Source organism: Apteryx mantelli, chromosome 7 (genome assembly GCF_036417845.1).
Source record: "Apteryx mantelli isolate bAptMan1 chromosome 7, bAptMan1.hap1, whole genome shotgun sequence".
NCBI lineage: Eukaryota > Metazoa > Chordata > Aves > Apterygiformes > Apterygidae > Apteryx > Apteryx mantelli.
In genome coordinates, this window is record NC_089984.1 from 24,425,240 (window position 1) to 24,442,639 (window position 17,400).

Below are 17,400 nucleotides of genomic sequence, written 5' to 3' on the forward strand. Positions count from 1 at the left end.
CTCTCTCTCTCACACACACACACTTGAAATGAAATGCTTAAAAATATTTTCTGAATATTATACTAATAGCCATTCAGACTTTTAAATCTCCACCAATACCGGGAAAATCTAGTTGCTAGAATTCATAATTTGAAGTTTCATGGAATAAAGAAAATGTACTTAAACATAATATGAATAACTTGGTCACAGAGCCACGGCACACAGGAAAAGACTGTTTCCCCAAACCATCCTACCCATCCCAGTAAGACTTCTAGAACAGATTTTTGGTTTTCTTATTTTAATAACTCCATAAAAGCCAAAGATTTATAAAAGCACATGCAAGTCCATTTACATCAAGAGACCATCAGTGAGAAGTTACAAACTTTCCTTAGGACGGGAACTATGTCTTTAAGACTGAAAGTAGTAAATAAAAGAGGACACATGAACTGACAGCTAAGGTGACAAGAGCAGCTTTGCTGACAGCTGAATTCCTGGATTGCTTCAGGGGGAAAAAAGCTCAAAACCAATTAAAATTCCCTATAGCTCTGGAGAAGAACAGCAAAATGGGTTTGTTTATGCTCTTTTACTGATCCATTATAAGTCATATCAACAGATTTACCATTTTCTAAGCATTTTTGTAATTGAAAGCTAGGTTTTTCATTTCATCTCTCTCCTGAAAGCCCTTATGAACATAAACTGGATCAGAAAAACAGATGTCAGAAAAAGGTGCAACAATTTTGCCTCCAAACTCCATAAGGAAGAGAAACATATTCCTGGACTGTCTGCCCTCTCCAATTCCAGTCGGAAAAGCCAACTACTATGACCAGTTATTGAAACAGTGACGCATCACCTTCTGCAAATCTCTACTGATTCTTTAGCAGAGAGCAAAAACAATAGGAAAAGCTCCTGGAAGTATCTTAAAGACCACCTTTCTTTAGCACAGCAAAGCAACACAGTTTGTACTCTTGCTTCACCACTCATCTTTCAAATTTTGTTTGTACTTTCACTTGAAGTAAAAAAGATACTTTAACCTTGAAGAAAAAAAAAAGTAGCTCAGCTTTTCCCTATAGCTTAGAGAGAAGGACATTAGCCACATTCAGCTGTTACTAGTTTAAACCATACAGTAACTTAATGTTGCTGCAAAAATGTGCAAGAATGTCATTTTGTTCTCACAATCTATTCTTTTTTTGCACAGAGATTTCTTTACCTAGCACATTAATGCCTTGAAGACAGACCCAATACAGTGGCCGGGTTTGCAAAGTTAAGCTGATTCTTTCCTCCTCCTCGGAAGGAAATGGGTATTAATTTAGACCTTGTCTGACTGGCAGGGAGACTGAAATGTTTCCTATTTACAGAATACATATGACTTGTAACTTCTGAATATGCTCCCACTATGCCTCCGTCTGGCCAAAAGTGATTATATTTAGTGACATACAGGGAACTCATTCCCCCTCTCATGAACTAACATCTCAGTCTTTGTCAAGGTAAAAGACTAAGTGCTAACAGGGAACTGCAAAGTTTTTTCATGTCAATTACAATGAGATCCGCAAATGTATTTCACAGGATCCCACTATCAGTCCACAATGTGCAAACATCACAGCTGTTGTTGCCTCAGTGGTAAAAAAGTATTGTGCAATTGCCAATGGTGTACAGGACTGTAATTGAATCAATGATTATGGGGTAAATGGGTTTTCCATAATCCAGTCAGTTTTCCATAATTATCAAACTTCAGAGACATCTCAATACTCTGACAGGCTCTCAATTTTTGAGATTAAACTTCCATGGCAGTAAAATTACTTCCAAGAAAATTAGTCATGTAAGTTACACTGCATATGCTAGCTTCTGGCAACAATGAAAGCAGCAACATCAAAAGCAAATTCCCACCACCGATGCAATCTTCTTACAATGATTTTGTAACATCAGTACAAGTGAATTTCTCTTACATTGACCACCTCTATCTTCTTATTATTCATGTTTCTTTTGGTGGTACATTGTGTGCCCCATGACCATTCAAGTACCATACAGCAAATTGAGAAAAAGTTCTTGGAATTTCACAGAAATCAAATAAAAGTCTCACAACCCATGGCAACATCCATGGCTCTTATTGCAATGAAAAGTCAGTACGTGTGTTCATCATGCATTTATATTTTCTTTTAAAGAAAAGGTGCTGATGCTTGGTATTGTTTTCATCTGTGAGGTAGATGGCACTTTCATATAAATAGCATAAATCAAAGTGAAGTCAGTCCTGAGCCTGCAATGAGTGCTGCACCACTGACTGCTCAAGTCAACTATTAAATCATGACCATTAAATAATTCCTCATTTTGAAAGATAAATAATAAGTCTTTGAAAGCAGATTGTTGGTCAAGTACATGCACAGGTGCCTTCCCTTAGCAAAGGTCAGCGGAATTCTGGCTTCAGTCTCCAGACACCTTCACCATTTGGGCTCCTATGGAAGGTGCAAAGATTGCGGAGGAGTTCTCGAAAGACACAAGACTGTGCCGCTGGCAGTTTGGACTCGAATTCCTGCAGTATTTCCTGAGTACTAGCCTCGCCATCCACATGAGCTTGGAATGCTATGAAGTTCCGTACATCCACTAGCAATTCATCGTATTCTGTTGAACCTGGGGCTGGAGCTGGGGCTTGCTGAAGGTTCTCATCTCCCTCATTCTCTGTCCTTTGTGGCAAAATAAGGTGGTTTCTTGCCCTCATCTTCGATAATAAAGATGAAGAATCTAGTGTGCTGGATGATGATTCTCCAGTCTCTGATTTCCCATCGAAGTGCCCATTGGAATTACTCCTCTTGTCATTTTCTTTCTTTACTGTACCTGTATCCTGCAAATAAACATAAGGACTATGGAAAAAGTTGGATTTTGAGACCCACAGAATCTGTTTAGTGGAATCTACCTACCATTTAGGCTTAAACAACAAATGCGAACATACAGGAGCTATCCCTCTCAAATATGTAATAAACAGGTAATACGCTCTAGTCTCAGATTATGTACTTTAGCCTCGAGGAAGCCAAAAAAGGCAGCACTGGTCTTGAAACAGGGCAAGCAGAGAATGTTTTAATTTGTGACTGCTGTATCTGATTAGACTTTATCAAGATGCCATATCAAAAAAAGAAAAATCAAGTTCATGGGGTGACTAAAATTCTGGAGTTCTATAGAACTGTAAGGCAAGTAGGTATGGGCCACATGCACTTATTGTATACAGATCAGATTTCTTGTGTAAATCAAAACATTTAATTCATCATCTAATAGAAGAGAAATGCCTGCTCCTTCGTCTCACCTTGCACTTGCTTCCAGGTGATGCACAAGCAGAATGTGGAGAAAGCAGCATAGGATTTCTTTTCTGACCAAACCGACTCCTAAAAACGTGCAAACATAGTAACTCATTAAAACATCCTTCTCAAAATGATTAGGATACGTTTAACAAAAACTCTAATTAGATTCCGCTTTGAGAGTTCAAGAATCCTCTGCCAACCTCTCTCTCCTCTACTGTGCAAAAGTAAAGCTTTCTCTGTATGTCAAGATGGACTAGTTGCTGGTCTTGTAATATGCCTTTACATGCTTATTAAATGTAAAGCACAAAACCCCACTTTGATATATGCTACTGCAAATACCAAGTGCAAAAAAAGACAAATCCATGGCATCGTAAGGAACTCTTCTCTTTGGAAAAGCAGTGCAAAAACTGAACTTACTTTATTCCTGATGGTGCACCTGAAAGACCACTTGTGCCTGTCCAGGTTGGCACACCAGAAGCAGCTCCTAAACATCGCTGTCGAGAGACTTTTAAGGCTCTTAAGGCATCCTGGGCCACTCGGTTTGCTTCTGCTTCCACCAGCACATAATCTGCACTGGAAGCTTCCATAATGGCATCATGCTTCATAACACTGTGTACCCCTAACAGAACATAAGAAAAGGTGAGGGAAGAAATCTGTTAATTTACAGGTTAATCTGTAAAAATAAACAAACACTATTTAAGTGAATGCCACAATCACTCCCCCCCCCCCCCTTTTTCAGATTGTTTATATTCTGCACTTCAGTACAGTCATTTCTAGTAAGAGATACCTCTTGCATCAAGTGAGCAACCAACTGACAGCAAACCACTTCTGGTGTGCTAATGAGGTCATTATTCATAACAGATTTAGCAATTATGTGTTTAAACTGATCATTTCTATTGTCATGGACAAGACAGACAGAAGTGAAGCCCTTGTGTAAATAAAGGCTGATTACATCCTTATTTCCAGAAGAAACAACATATTACTTCTATATCCAAAAGTGTTTCTGGAATGCTGTACATCTCCCGAACACTTTAACAACGAACATTTTAACTTTTCATTACAATAACTAAATAGATAGAACCCATCTTCTGTACTGTAGGTTTAACCACCAGAATAAGGAAACCGCTCCTTCCCTCACTTGCTAAGTTTTATACACCTCAATTTAAATAGTCTGGCACTGTTGAATAACTGAATAACAAAGGTTACCTGATTTTTTGAAAAGTTTCTCCAAGACATAATCATCATTTTTCTTTAGCCCTTTCTCCTTCTCTTCACTGTCCTCCTTTCTATACTGCTTTTGCTTTACTAGATGAGGAATACGCTCTCCTTCAAATTTGGCATCTTTGTGATGTTTCTTCCTCTTAGACTTATCTTTGTGGCTCTCGTGTGGCAGCATATCCACCCTGTGCTTTGTTTTTGAGGTGCATTTATAATGATGATTATTCAATTGGCCATCTTCAGTTTTAGCATCCTGCTCTTCCCAAGAGCCAGCTGCACCACATGCAAGACCAAAACCTCCCTCGGCATTTACATTAGCTGCTCCATGTACTTCACCAGTTACCACGGTGCCCAGACATTCTGCATTCTCTGAAGAACCTGCATTATCTGGCAATGACTGGGACACAGACTTCTCAGCTCTTTCCAAGCTCTTCTCCTTGCTTTTACTCCATGAATTTATATTAGTAGTAGCTTGTGCATTATCTTTTGCATAGCTATTTTGGTCAAAGGTTTCCAAATCTCCTTTCATTTCGTCACTTGACTTTATTGCTTTAGAAGAAGAATTTGCCATGTGGCTGGTTGAACTGGATGGCTTGCTGTACTTTCGTGAGCTGCTTTCTGCAAGATGGAGACCACCTTCGGAAGTGTCATTATCAGGTGGCTTTTTAAGTTTCCGTTTCAACTGGTGTTTTGGGACTTGAACATCTGAACCAGTACCTGAGGGATGAATGAAATCAACATCAATTTCTCAAACACTTCAAACATTTTTGCTTTTAACAGATTGGAAAAAAAAATTATACCTGCAAAAATTGCACTAGTTTCTGTCCCCTGAGACACATCCGGGCTGCTCAGAGTAAAAAGCTCATAAAGATCATTGGATTTGAAAAAGCGCCTTTGCTTAGGGTCTTTCAGCACTCTGTTCGTTAAAAACTGTTTGAAGATTTGTCTAAAAAAAAAAAAAAAAAAAGTACTCTGTGTATGAAACAACGTCTAGCTATGTTTAAGTATTGAATAGATTACTTAAACAGAAAACTGTATCAGCACAAATGTTACCCTGCAGAACAATTAAGCAGTGGGAAGATGATGATAGTTTTCAAAAGACAATCTCGAGTTAGTGACTTTCAAACAACCCACTAAATTGTTAAACACAGGGATTTATTGCATAGCAACAATCCCTTAACACAACAGGTAACCACCATTCTGAAATGTCCTATGAGGCATCCCTTATCTAAGTAATAAATAACTTCACAGCTAGAGACTTTTTTTGTCCATTAAAATTGAAAAGCCTACATATATTACAATAAAACCATCAAAAAGCTCTTTCAAAGAAAAACAAGATCTTGTTAAAATGACAACATTTAAATAGTTCAGTTGGTTGGAGGAACCAAAAGCAGCAGAGGAGCTCAGTCTGATGGTGAGGAATATATGACAACCACTGAAAAGAGAAATCAGTTAGGGTGAGAGAAAGGGGAAAAAAGATCCCATCTATAGAGGATGGAAGGGAACAAATTTGGTGGAAAACTAAGCTGCAAAAGTCTGTTGGTATTGGTAAATCTATTCCTATGCCATGCTTATACTAGATAGCTTTTGATTGCAAGTTATAAGCACTGTTTTCCTGTCCAAAAAATATATCCTCAAATAAAGATAGAAACCAGTCCCATGGTTTTGGTCTGCTGGCACCAAGCAGGAAAATTACATCCAAATCCAGCTGGCAAAATCTACCTTCAAAAAAAGTTTCCAGCTACCATAATACATTCATCAGAAGACTTTTATAATCTGTAAGAATTAACTGAGCTTCATAGCTTCCTACAAGGCTGATCTCATACTTGCAGGGAAGAAAACAGAAGCAAAAATAGAAGACAACTTGCTTGAAGTTTGAAGTCCACTGCACTGCTCTGGTAATAAAATGAATTTCTGATGGCTGTCCTAACCCTTTGAGCCCACTTCCTCGATGTGGTCAGTGTTTTTCAAACCAACATATGCCAGAGGGAATTAAGCCAACTAACAGCGGATGCTTTGTGTCCATGTGGTAAAGCAGATTAAAAAAAAAAAAAAAACAAACACTGAATAAGTGTGGGTATTTCATTATTTAGAGCTTTTCATTCATCTGCATTTTCAAAGAGGCTATTCCAGTTCTAAAGTGTAATGCCTAGCCAGAGGATTCCCAAGTACATTCATTTGGAATTCATGTGAATGAAGCTAACTACTCAAACAGTTGAATGAGAAAGCAAACAAAAAGATTTAATTGATTTAGAAATGCAAACACTTTAAGGCTTTAGCTACATTCTGGAATAAATAACCTGACTATGAACAGGCTGCTCTTAAGGGCTTAATTCTTGCACTTCGGAACAATTTTGGAATAGAATCAAACTGTGTTTGCAGAGCAGCAAATGCATGTATGTACCACATACATCTTTACATATCCTAGGGAGAGCATAAAGAACTTGTTGATTTCAAATTGCATCTCATTGTCATGTCTCATATTCTAAACAAGAGAGTCATTTTTCTGGTCTCAGCCTCATGCTTTCCCATTTACAGTGAATTCTGTATGTGCTGGACACAACTGCAGCTGCTGGACAGATTGATGAAGTATGTTTGGCATGTGGGGTCTCGGAGCTAGAGAAGCAGCAGCACAGTCCCGTAGCTGGGAATGTAATACTAGAAGGCCGACTTCCCAACAGAAATTTTGTAAGCTTTCCCTGTCACATGCCCCATCATGACCAAGGTTAGGGGTTACATGCCATGTGAGCACATGCACAGATGTGCCACTGTTATATGACCTGAGACTCGCTACAAAAATTTTCTTGAGCGTAGGCATGTAATCCAAAGAATCAGTTCAACTGACCTGTGGTATATCTTCTCTTCAATAGTACCTGCAGTGAGAAGCCTGTACACAGTCACCTGTTTCTTTTGGCCTATTCTCCAAGCACGCTCCCGAGCCTAGAACAAAAAAGGTTTGATTAGCAGACATTAACCTTCCAGACATGCATTTGACAGGGAGCTATTGATACTATTGATATTGATGCTACTGAGCATTGTTTTAGATCTAGGTTGGGCATTTAACAAATAGTTCAAGAAGTTATATATTTCTATAGCATTAGGAAAACAAACTCAGAAGCAGAGGAAAAAATATTTAGAAAGATTACATATGTAGAAAGACAAAACTCCAATTGTACTAAGAAATCTATGCAAAATCTCAAAGAACAAGTTGGTTTGTTAAAATTAGAACTCATACCTAGGATGCTGTACTTCATATAGACTTGTTCCAAAAGAGACCTATTTCAGAAGTCACTTTTCTTTAATGTGTACATTTCCTATAAACTTTTTCTCTCTTTTTCTTAACTGAAAGGTTTCCTAGAAACATATTGAACCAACAACTAAAATGGACCTGTGCAGTGAGACTGCACACTTGCAGATCCTGAACCTGCGTAGGCTGTCTTAAGGAAATTGTTTTTTCCTCTCAAACACATAAGCCCCATAAACTCTGAAGTGATCTGATAACCTAGAGTCCATCACACATCATCAGATAAAGAACAATTTCTCTAAAATAAGCATAATGGCAGCCTCGAGAGCACAGTTACATAACATGATTTAGTGACAAAGAGGGTTCTGCTGTCTCCCAGTTCTTGCTCCCAATGGTTGCTCTGTTTTTGCTACCCTGCATAGATCACCACCCCCTCAAGTCATGCCTGTTCAACAGCTTGTATAGCTGTACTCTACCTTTGGAAACATGTAGTTTGTTTATTTATTTAAAAAAACCTAGATCATTTTGACTGCTTGTCTGACTACACTCTAAACTGCATATTTGAATTGACAATATTGAAGAGTGGTAAGGTACGATAGCGTAAAAAGGATGTGGTGGGAACCACTTAAACCAGCTTTACCATGAAAGCAATCATAATGTGGAACTGCAGCCTAAGTGACCATTTCTGGCAACAGCAACTTAAGGAAGAGCAACATATTGCTTTAACACATAATTTATTGAGAAAAATGTCATTCCATCTTCAGTTTTATTTTCAACTTAGCTGGTAAATGGAATGTAATGAACCAAACACACCTGTGTGTCTGTACTAGGATTCCAGTCGGGATCATAAATAATAACCCGGTCAGCACCTGTCAAGTTGACTCCAATGCCACCAACACGAGTTGTCAGAAGAAAGATAAATATGGATTTGTCCTATAATACAAGAGAAACTTAATAAAACAGGAATTACCAAAGCACAAGCCTGTTCTTGTTACTTCCTGGATTCTTTTATTAAAATGTTGATTTTAAATTAAATAAAAAAAGGGAAAAAAGTTAATCTCAATTTACCAGTATTATTTGCAAAAATGCAAAGGGAGTCAAGAGGAGGATTAAGTTTCCATGTTTGCCTAATAGCTCTTTTGACAAATAAAAGTAGTTTGGTCTAAACTTCATTTACTGTTTTCCAGTTAAAGCTTCTTTTCCCCTTGCTCAATTGTGGGTTTTTTTCTTAGTACAAAATCTAACTTAAGTATGAGGAAAAAATGGTGACTTCTCTTCATCTCACAAGGCAAGTGGTTTCATTTGATTGAACTTCCCAGATTCATTTGTCAAAACTGAAGTACCGTATTTAAAAACAGATCAAAAAGGAATGCCGAGAACCCTGAACTAAACCCAGGTACCATATCCACTAATAGGCATTTGTGTGGGATACAACATCTCACCTCATTATATCTTGTTATAAGGGGCTGTCTGGAAGCTATTGTTGTGGTGCCATCCATCCTGAGGTAGGAAAAGTTTCTGTCTCTCACAAAGACTTCAAGGATCTGCAGCATCTGTTATGACAGAAAAAAAAATTAATGAAATCCAGACATGAAGACTAAGTGACCAATCAAGTCATAAGAATTTCTGGTACTAACTGCATTGCTAGTCAAGCAAATGAGGAAAAAAAAACCTCTTAGAAAAGAAACAACAATTTGTGAAACCTAAACGAGCAGAAAATTCATTAACTTATGCAATTGAGAGGAAGGAAGAAAAAAAGAGTAGTTATTTTGCTGCTGGAGTGCAAGAGTGGAATGTTTTTTGGGGAACGTGCAAGTGTTGGTAATGTTGGTGTGGAAGGTTAGGAGCTATGGTCTCAAGACAATTTAACCAGATAAGTGGTGGAGCAGTCCACAGAACCCACAGAAACAAGGCAAAGTCATGAATATTTAGGAAAAACAAAGGAAGGTCAGTGGTTGTGCTATTTAAGTCCATAATTCTGAGGTCTACCTGTGCACATGCACTAAACGAAGTGAGCAAAATCACTAGCAGTTCTATTCTGAAACTACAAAGTAGGGATAATAAATACATCACCGCTGCTTCAGCCTGCTATTATATGGGTGTAACTGATACAAGCTTTGATCCAGTACACTGAATTGGGGCAACACGTGTCACAGCACAAGCGTTGTTACAATAAAGCTTACTGAACTAGGGAATTGGTCTCTAATTCCTAATTACTCCAATTATTCCAAACAAAAACATTAGACATTTTGGTATTTTCAGAGACATGTTAATTTTCTGAGAAAGACACCACAAAAGAGTAACTGTTTCTAATTACAAATCTTTCGGGATACACACACACTTTTCACTTTTAGTAACAATGAAAACAATCTAAAAACAGTTCATCTTACCTGTCTTGACTGAGTAAATAACAACACTCTATGACCTTGCTTGTGCCAGATTTTCAGCAAGGACTCTACCACTATCATTTTTCCAGAACGTTTCCAATATCCAAACTGATCTGCTTCCTCCACTTCTGCATCTGGTACGCACTTCAAAGTCCTGGGACCACCAGAGAAGAGATCAGGGTGGTTGCAAATCTTTCTCAGGGCTACCAGTCCCGAGAAAATCTAAAGAATAGAGGAGAAAAAGAAAATTTTTTTTTTGGACAAAAACTTCTATCTATATGGGTTGTGGTTAAGGAAAAGAAACAGTAATGGATTAACCTAATCATCATCAAGAAGGGCAGTTTTAATGTTGGGTTGCTCTTTAGAAGAGCCAACAGACACTAATACTTATTTCACTGAATATTTTGGGAAAAATCAGTAAAGACAGGGTCAATGAAATTCTACACTATTTGGGAGCCTATTATGACAAGAAGATTAAGAGACTTCTGCAACAATTTGCACATTAGCAAAGGCAGTCCCTTGCTGTACCTCAGTATTAAACTTCCTATTCTAAAGGATCCTCCCCCCTAAGCATGTTATTTGAAATTAGTTTTTTTCCCCACGCACATGCTGGTAGATAAAACTGAGAGAAGAAATAGCTTGAGGATGGCAAGTATTTCCACTAGAATGCACAGTAACATGAAGAATAGGTAAGTCAGTATATTTAAACAAACATAAGGAGCTGAAATTGACCACTTTTAATGCCATATTAGAAGGGTTCTTTTCAGTTATTCCTTAAATATTATTCATTCTTCTGATATAATGGAAACTCATACAAAGAGAACTAGTTTGAAAGAAGCAACCCTGCCAATCTTCCACCACTAGAAGTTGGATGAGTCAGCACAATTTATGGTTTATTAGTGCAACATATCACACAATGGAGTTCTGTTTTTTTCAGCTGGGATTCACTGGTGCCATCACAAAACTTCTAATAAAAGCGTCCACATTTACTATCCAAAATTTTCAGAACTCTAGCAAATTTGAGAGCCAATTTTGAAACATCTTAGAGGAATCTCTGCAGATAGTCTTGTACAAGCTGCCTTTTGAAGATCAAGCTCCTTAAAACCATTTTCACTGGGATAACTAAAATTGCTAGCTACTTTTGAAAAACTTGACCACCATATCTGTGCAAGATCAGCATATATGGGGGAAGAGTGTCAAAAGAGTGGTCAGGTCACCTTCTGCTCTGTATGGCACTGCGACACACATGGCTGTACTGACCATAGAGCTAACTGGAGCCACTAGGGATGGGGGAAGAGGGGAGGGAGAAGAGGAGGCATAGGTTAACTGGAATTCTACCGTTTTCACTGCATAGCTTTTATCAAAGTTTCCTGATTATTTCACTTCGTAGTTCACGAGACATAGAAATGTGTAGTAAATAATGCATTGCAACCAAGAAATATTACTTCTTGTCTTAAAAGAGATCTGTGTCCTGCAGCTAAAATGGGAGCGGAAAATGTCCACAGAAGTCAAATGAACCAGATGTGTGAAACGTAGGAGTCACAGGAATTAACAGGCATTTTAGAATGTATTTCACATTACTGCTGGCACCCTGACCACAGCCATTTCAACACTTGCATCGTGAGGATCGACACAAGAGATGTTGAAGTGATTACCCAGACAGTAACAAGGAAGGCTGCTATTTGCTTTGCTATATCATGACAATCTGTGAAATCATCAGCTGTCACAGGAAGAAGTTACCATCTCTCAACTGCATTCTTGTCAGAACAAGTTACTTTTTTCCTTTAATTCACATTTGCAGTTTGTTAAAAGCACACATACCGTAAATTACAGCAGGCCATCTAACAAGTTGTAATTTGTTCCAAGGACCACAGACATTTCAAAGCCCATTCCACTTCTACTTTTATCTTGTCACCCCACTGTATAGGGAACATTAACACTAAGAACTCCACAAAACAGTTGTGAGATAAAAAAGAGCAGACATTCATAAGAGCAGAACTGAGATCAATGTGTTTGGTTCCCTTTCTGCTCAGAAATCAGCTAGAAGTATATGAAGGTCAATCCATGACTTCATGCATCGAACTCCACTTGTCATCATTGACCTTAATTAATGCCAACCTGCATGTCTCCATTGAGAATCTGGTAAACTTCTTTAGAGTCGATGAAATTTTGATAGACTTGACGCTGCTCATCTGTCAAACGACAAAACAGGACCTACCAAAAAAAACAAGAACACCTCAAACCCAAGCTGTAATCTCCAGATACAGTAAGTTTTAAACTTTCACAATGTGGAATATGCTACAATGAAACTTCAGACAGGTCTGACACACTGAAATACTAAATTAAAAGATATTACACAGAGATCACTACAGATTAAAAAAAAAAAACTGTCAGAATTTTTAGAGAATGAACACAATCACTAAGATGAGTTTCAGCATCTTTTCTATGCCCTTTTCCAGTTGTTAATTTTTCCCTCAAATTCGTTTGATTTTGGAAGTGCTGCCATTTTCCAGTTTCAGTTAAGTAACTGTGCAGTGTTAGCATTCTCTCAAAGCTATTTTTATAGAATATGCTTTCCTGTGTGTCTGCTATGTCCCTTACAACTTGCAAATTCTCTTAGTACCTCACAGGAAAACAACAGGTTAGCACATATAATCTGTTCTGTCATTAGCCTTTGAGCGTGAGCAAATAACGATTTTTCAGATAGTCTGATGGGCTAAAATGGAACAAAATCACTTCCTCACATCCTGCAAGACACCCAACATTATGTCATAAGTCAAACGTATATAGAGCTCTGTGACTGACAAGAAGAAAAATCAAATTCTTTTAGTCTACTTATGATTGCATGCTTTAGAGTAAGTAGCCCAGATTCTTTGAAGTATACTGAAATGAGAATTTGATTTAAAAAGCACATGAGACTGCAGAGCAGAAACAGAGAATCTATCCTGTTTATTTATTGTCTGCCTTCAGCACTTAAGAAGGTTTACTAACATGTCTACCTCTCTTTTAGAGGGAGGGCAAAAGAAGGAAAAGAGTCAGGACAAGACAAGAAAGCCTGAAGCACCTGAGAGGAAGAAAAATCTAACCCTTATTACAAGCGAGTATTTGTAGGAGTTTCAGTTGTTCAAAGCATTCTCTTTTAAATCATCCTCTCCAACTCTAATTTGAGTCAAAATATTTCCTAAAAACATCTAAACTCTTTGTAGACCAAATAATAAATTTCAGATCAAAAGACTAACATTTTGGAAACTTATTAGAATATGCAGGTCCAGCTAGCTTGCAATATGAACTATTGCCATCAAGTATTTTTCTACTATTTGCTGTCCAAGTTAACCTTTTACCAGCAAACAACTTTGAAGTGTCCATCAAGAGATGAACCACAGGAAAAACCCCACAGACAGCTCACTTCTATGCACTTATGGCCTATGAGGGCAGCACTAAGAGTACAGTCAAAAGCATAAAATAGACCTGACTACACTTTATTATACCCTTCAATTTAGATGGAAGCATAGTTGTTTAGGCCCTGCAGGACTAAAGCCATTGCACACTCAGAAAACAGGTGAAAAGAGTAAGCAACTTAAAAGTTCTCCATCTTATCCTTTGTTAAACAGTATTTGATCTGCCAATAGTCTGCTAAAGTCCGTGAAAGATGATGGTTTGGGGAGGAAAAGGACTAAAATCTAATAGTAAAGGTAAGCAAACCTGTTCATTTTTATCTGGAAGTGAAAGGCTCATTTTTACATCAGCCTTCATTCTTCGCAGTAAATAGGGGTTTATGGTGTCTCGTAACACACATGCACATTTGTATGCAGTTTTTACCTGAAGAAGGAAGAAAAGGCACAAAATTGTATTTTGGTTCTTGATATCAGTTTTAGCAACAGACAAAATTCACTAATTAGTAATAGGAAAATCCTCATAAAATGAGATACTATAAACAGACACAGTTAATTGTTCAACACAACATAAACTGCAATAAATCTCATGTTAGCAACAATAACATTGAATAGTCTCCCTCAGATATTAGTAATTTATCTTTCCTAATTTAGCAGGATTTATTAAGAGAGAACAGAAATAAGAGATTTTTTGGCTAGCAAGAGCTGATTTCCCCTTTTAGAAACCAACCTATGAGTATAAACCAAAATTCACATGGAAAGAATACTAATACATATACTGAAGATCAAAAGGAAGCCTAGAGCAATGGTGGTTACTAGACAATAAGTGAAGATTAGTGCCCACTTGAGACTAAAAAAAAATCGGTACAAGAAAATCCCCATGATCACAGAAACAAAAGGTCACTCTGGCCTTAAATGGAGCATATGGTTCCATAATGGGTAATGGATGTGTGAGATGGGTATTAACTGTACATAATGGCTAATACCACCTTCATTTCTCTTAACACAAAACAAAGAATACAATAAATTATTGATACGTAAAAACCAAATTGGCTATCCAATTTAGTAAATTACTAAGCCTTCGACAAGGGAAGCACTTAAACTCAGAGAAAATAAAATTTTAGAAATTTACATGCATAAAACATTAAAAAGAATGTTAAAATGGAAACAACTTTATTAGCATTTATATGGAACTTTTAATCTATACAGACTATCACTATACAGACAATTTCTCTATCAGCTAACATGAAAAACGTTTAAGGAGTCATAAATATTAAGAACCAAAACTATGAAGATGAACACACATACTTTTTGCTTTTGAAATCAAATAGTTTAAATACTTTTAGGTTTCTAGTAGCTATTTTAATCTTTTTAATGAAAATAGTTTTCAGGTTGGATTTCAGCATTACTCTATAGCATCTAAAATAATTTACTAAAGCTTGAAATCAAATAGGAAAAATTCTATTTAATTACATCAAAATATAAGATTAATCACACTCCCCTACACATGCTTATTTTTACTTTAAATCAGAGAATACTTCTAATGACTTAAATTTAAGGTTTTCAATGGGCAACACTTGTGTATATGCAAAGCCTGAACAGAAGAAATGGTCTCATTTAGTTAACAGTCCTCTTCACACGCATAGAAGTAAACACACATGTAACTATTTATGGGATCAGTGTCTAGAACATACAGTATGTGGAACCAATAAAAGTCAATTTTGAAACAACATAGCAAACTCTTTCCTTCAACCAAAGTATTATCAAGTACTTAAGATATTTTGGTTGCATTTACCTGCACAGGAGAGGCATTGGAATATCCTCCCATAGTTATGGGAACAGAAAATTGCTCCATGAACACAGGCAGTGTTCCCAATTTCCCTGGGAACACAAAGTCAAAGAGGGACCAGAGCTCCTTTAGGTTATTTTGCATTGGGGAGCCAGACAAGATGATTCGATGGGGTGTGCGGAACTATTGATATATATTAAAAAAAAAAAAAAAAAAAAAAAAAAAAAAAAAAAAAAAAACAATTTCACCACCAGTGAATTTTCTAATTTTAAAATACGTAGCCTAATACTTCTGAAATAAACAAGAGCTTTTTGCAGGATATTGTCCATAAACTGTTAGCAGAAACTGTACTTATTTTGCAGAACATGAACACTAAAAAGCAATTTCATATTTGTCCCTAATGCCAAATTATTACACAATATAACATTTCTGATTCTTTTCTCTATCTTAACTCTGTACATTCATAGATCATTGTGATCTATGCTTTTGTTCTTTAATAAGAGTCAAACTTGTACTTTTATGATAAAACAATACAAAGCTATTAGGTCTTGAACTCCATCCCAATCCCCCAAGCACTGAAAACCTTCCATTTGTTTTATGATAAAGTACCTGCTTGCATGCAAGTGTGACTGCAGCATTTGGATTTCGGATTTTGTGACCCTCATCCAAAATCACATAATGCCAATCATAGCTGTGGATGTTATCCTGCATCAGTCGAATGTATGAATAGGACGTAATTAAAATTCCATGGCATGAAGCAATTTCACGAATTAGTTTCACCTAAAACCAAAAGGTGCATATTGTCAGTAACATACTGAGACAAAAAAAATCTGTCCTAATGAAGTACAGGTTTGCTGTCCAAGATATGTACCAAAAATTTTGAAAAAGTAGATAATTCACTTCACCAAGAATATAAGTCTGGACAAGACTTAGAGTACATGACTCAACTCATCTGTAAAAGAATGAAGCACTCTATATTGTGATATAACAGATCAGAATTTGATTTAAAGTCTGGTCAGAAGGAAATGGTATTTTTTTCCCCAAAGGCCATGTCTGAAACATACAAATATGAAATCTGACTGAGGTAACTGGTTACTTCAAGTTCTTCTACATTTATCTCTCAAACCTAGCTTTGCAAACTGCATCAAAGACACAATACAATGGAAGAGGAAAATAAACAAATAAATTGGAAAAAAAAATCACAAAAATCTATTTGATTAATCCTAAATTCTATCCCACCCTTCTTATTAATAGGGTTAATATATCTGTTATTCATCACCAAATTGTTTGCTTCTCTTGTAAGATATACCTTTTCCCTAGTTTTCAGTAGTTTTTTAGGTTGTAAATTATGTGGGGCAAGGACAGTCTGTATCACTTTCCTTAGGTACTTCCACAGCATTCACAGTATTCAAGAATCTCATCTTTCCTACGTTTATCCTCCACATATAATTGATGTAATGAAATGCCATTATCTTCTGTTAGAAATGAAGGAAAAGAACATAGAACCTAGGGCCTAAATCCATCAGGCGTTTAGGTGTTTAACTGCCATGGAAATCACTGGAGTTAGATGCTAAAATATCTTTGCTTATCAGGGCAAAAATGACTTGGCAGAAGCTCATACAGGAAAGGGAAAACAAAACCAAATTCCTTTTTTCCTCAAATGGATGTGTAAACATAAAACTAATAGACCATCTTTTCTCTGTTACCTTATGTTTACACAGCAACTAGCAAAATAGGACTGTCTTCAGCTGCTGCTGTTATATAAAAAAAATCAATCTACTCAGTGTGTATGAAAAAGTTACTTACATCAATAACTACCAATTCCAAACTTTTTCTTACTTTAAATTACTCTCAAAGTAGTCAAACTACAGCCAGAGGTATTCCACCCCTACAGTCAGAGGATGTCAGTGCTACTTCAAAATCTCTGGGACTTTGAGCCCATCCTATATTTAGAGTTTCATAAACTTCATGCCTGTTTATGTATGAATTCATCACTGGAATGTATTAACAGCTACTCAGTAATTTTCTAAGAGCTGCATATATTAGTTCCTGACATAGGACCTGATCCTACACTAGCAAAATGAATGGCAGTTTTACGATTGATTTA

General features: G+C 36.8%; 1 protein-coding gene across 4 annotated transcripts in view; it reads right to left on the reverse strand.

Moving 5' to 3' along the window:
- Positions 1–268: 268 nt before the first annotated feature.
- Positions 269–17,400, reverse strand: part of ERCC6 (ERCC excision repair 6, chromatin remodeling factor) — a 54,717-nt gene continuing 37,585 nt past the window's right edge. For all 4 annotated transcript variants that reach the window (XM_067300027.1, XM_067300028.1, XM_067300026.1 and 1 more), the window contains 13 exons: positions 15,903–16,073; positions 15,300–15,476; positions 13,815–13,931; positions 12,231–12,326; positions 10,116–10,334; positions 9,168–9,278; positions 8,539–8,658; positions 7,327–7,421; positions 5,282–5,427; positions 4,470–5,198; positions 3,681–3,882; positions 3,269–3,347; positions 269–2,812 (listed from right to left, as the gene is read on the reverse strand). In XM_067300027.1, the coding sequence (XP_067156128.1) occupies positions 2,378–2,812; positions 3,269–3,347; positions 3,681–3,882; positions 4,470–5,198; positions 5,282–5,427; positions 7,327–7,421; positions 8,539–8,658; positions 9,168–9,278; positions 10,116–10,334; positions 12,231–12,326; positions 13,815–13,931; positions 15,300–15,476; positions 15,903–16,073 (2,697 nt within the window). In that variant the 3' untranslated portion in view covers positions 269–2,377. The remainder of the gene's footprint in view (positions 2,813–3,268; positions 3,348–3,680; positions 3,883–4,469; positions 5,199–5,281; positions 5,428–7,326; positions 7,422–8,538; positions 8,659–9,167; positions 9,279–10,115; positions 10,335–12,230; positions 12,327–13,814; positions 13,932–15,299; positions 15,477–15,902; positions 16,074–17,400) is intronic.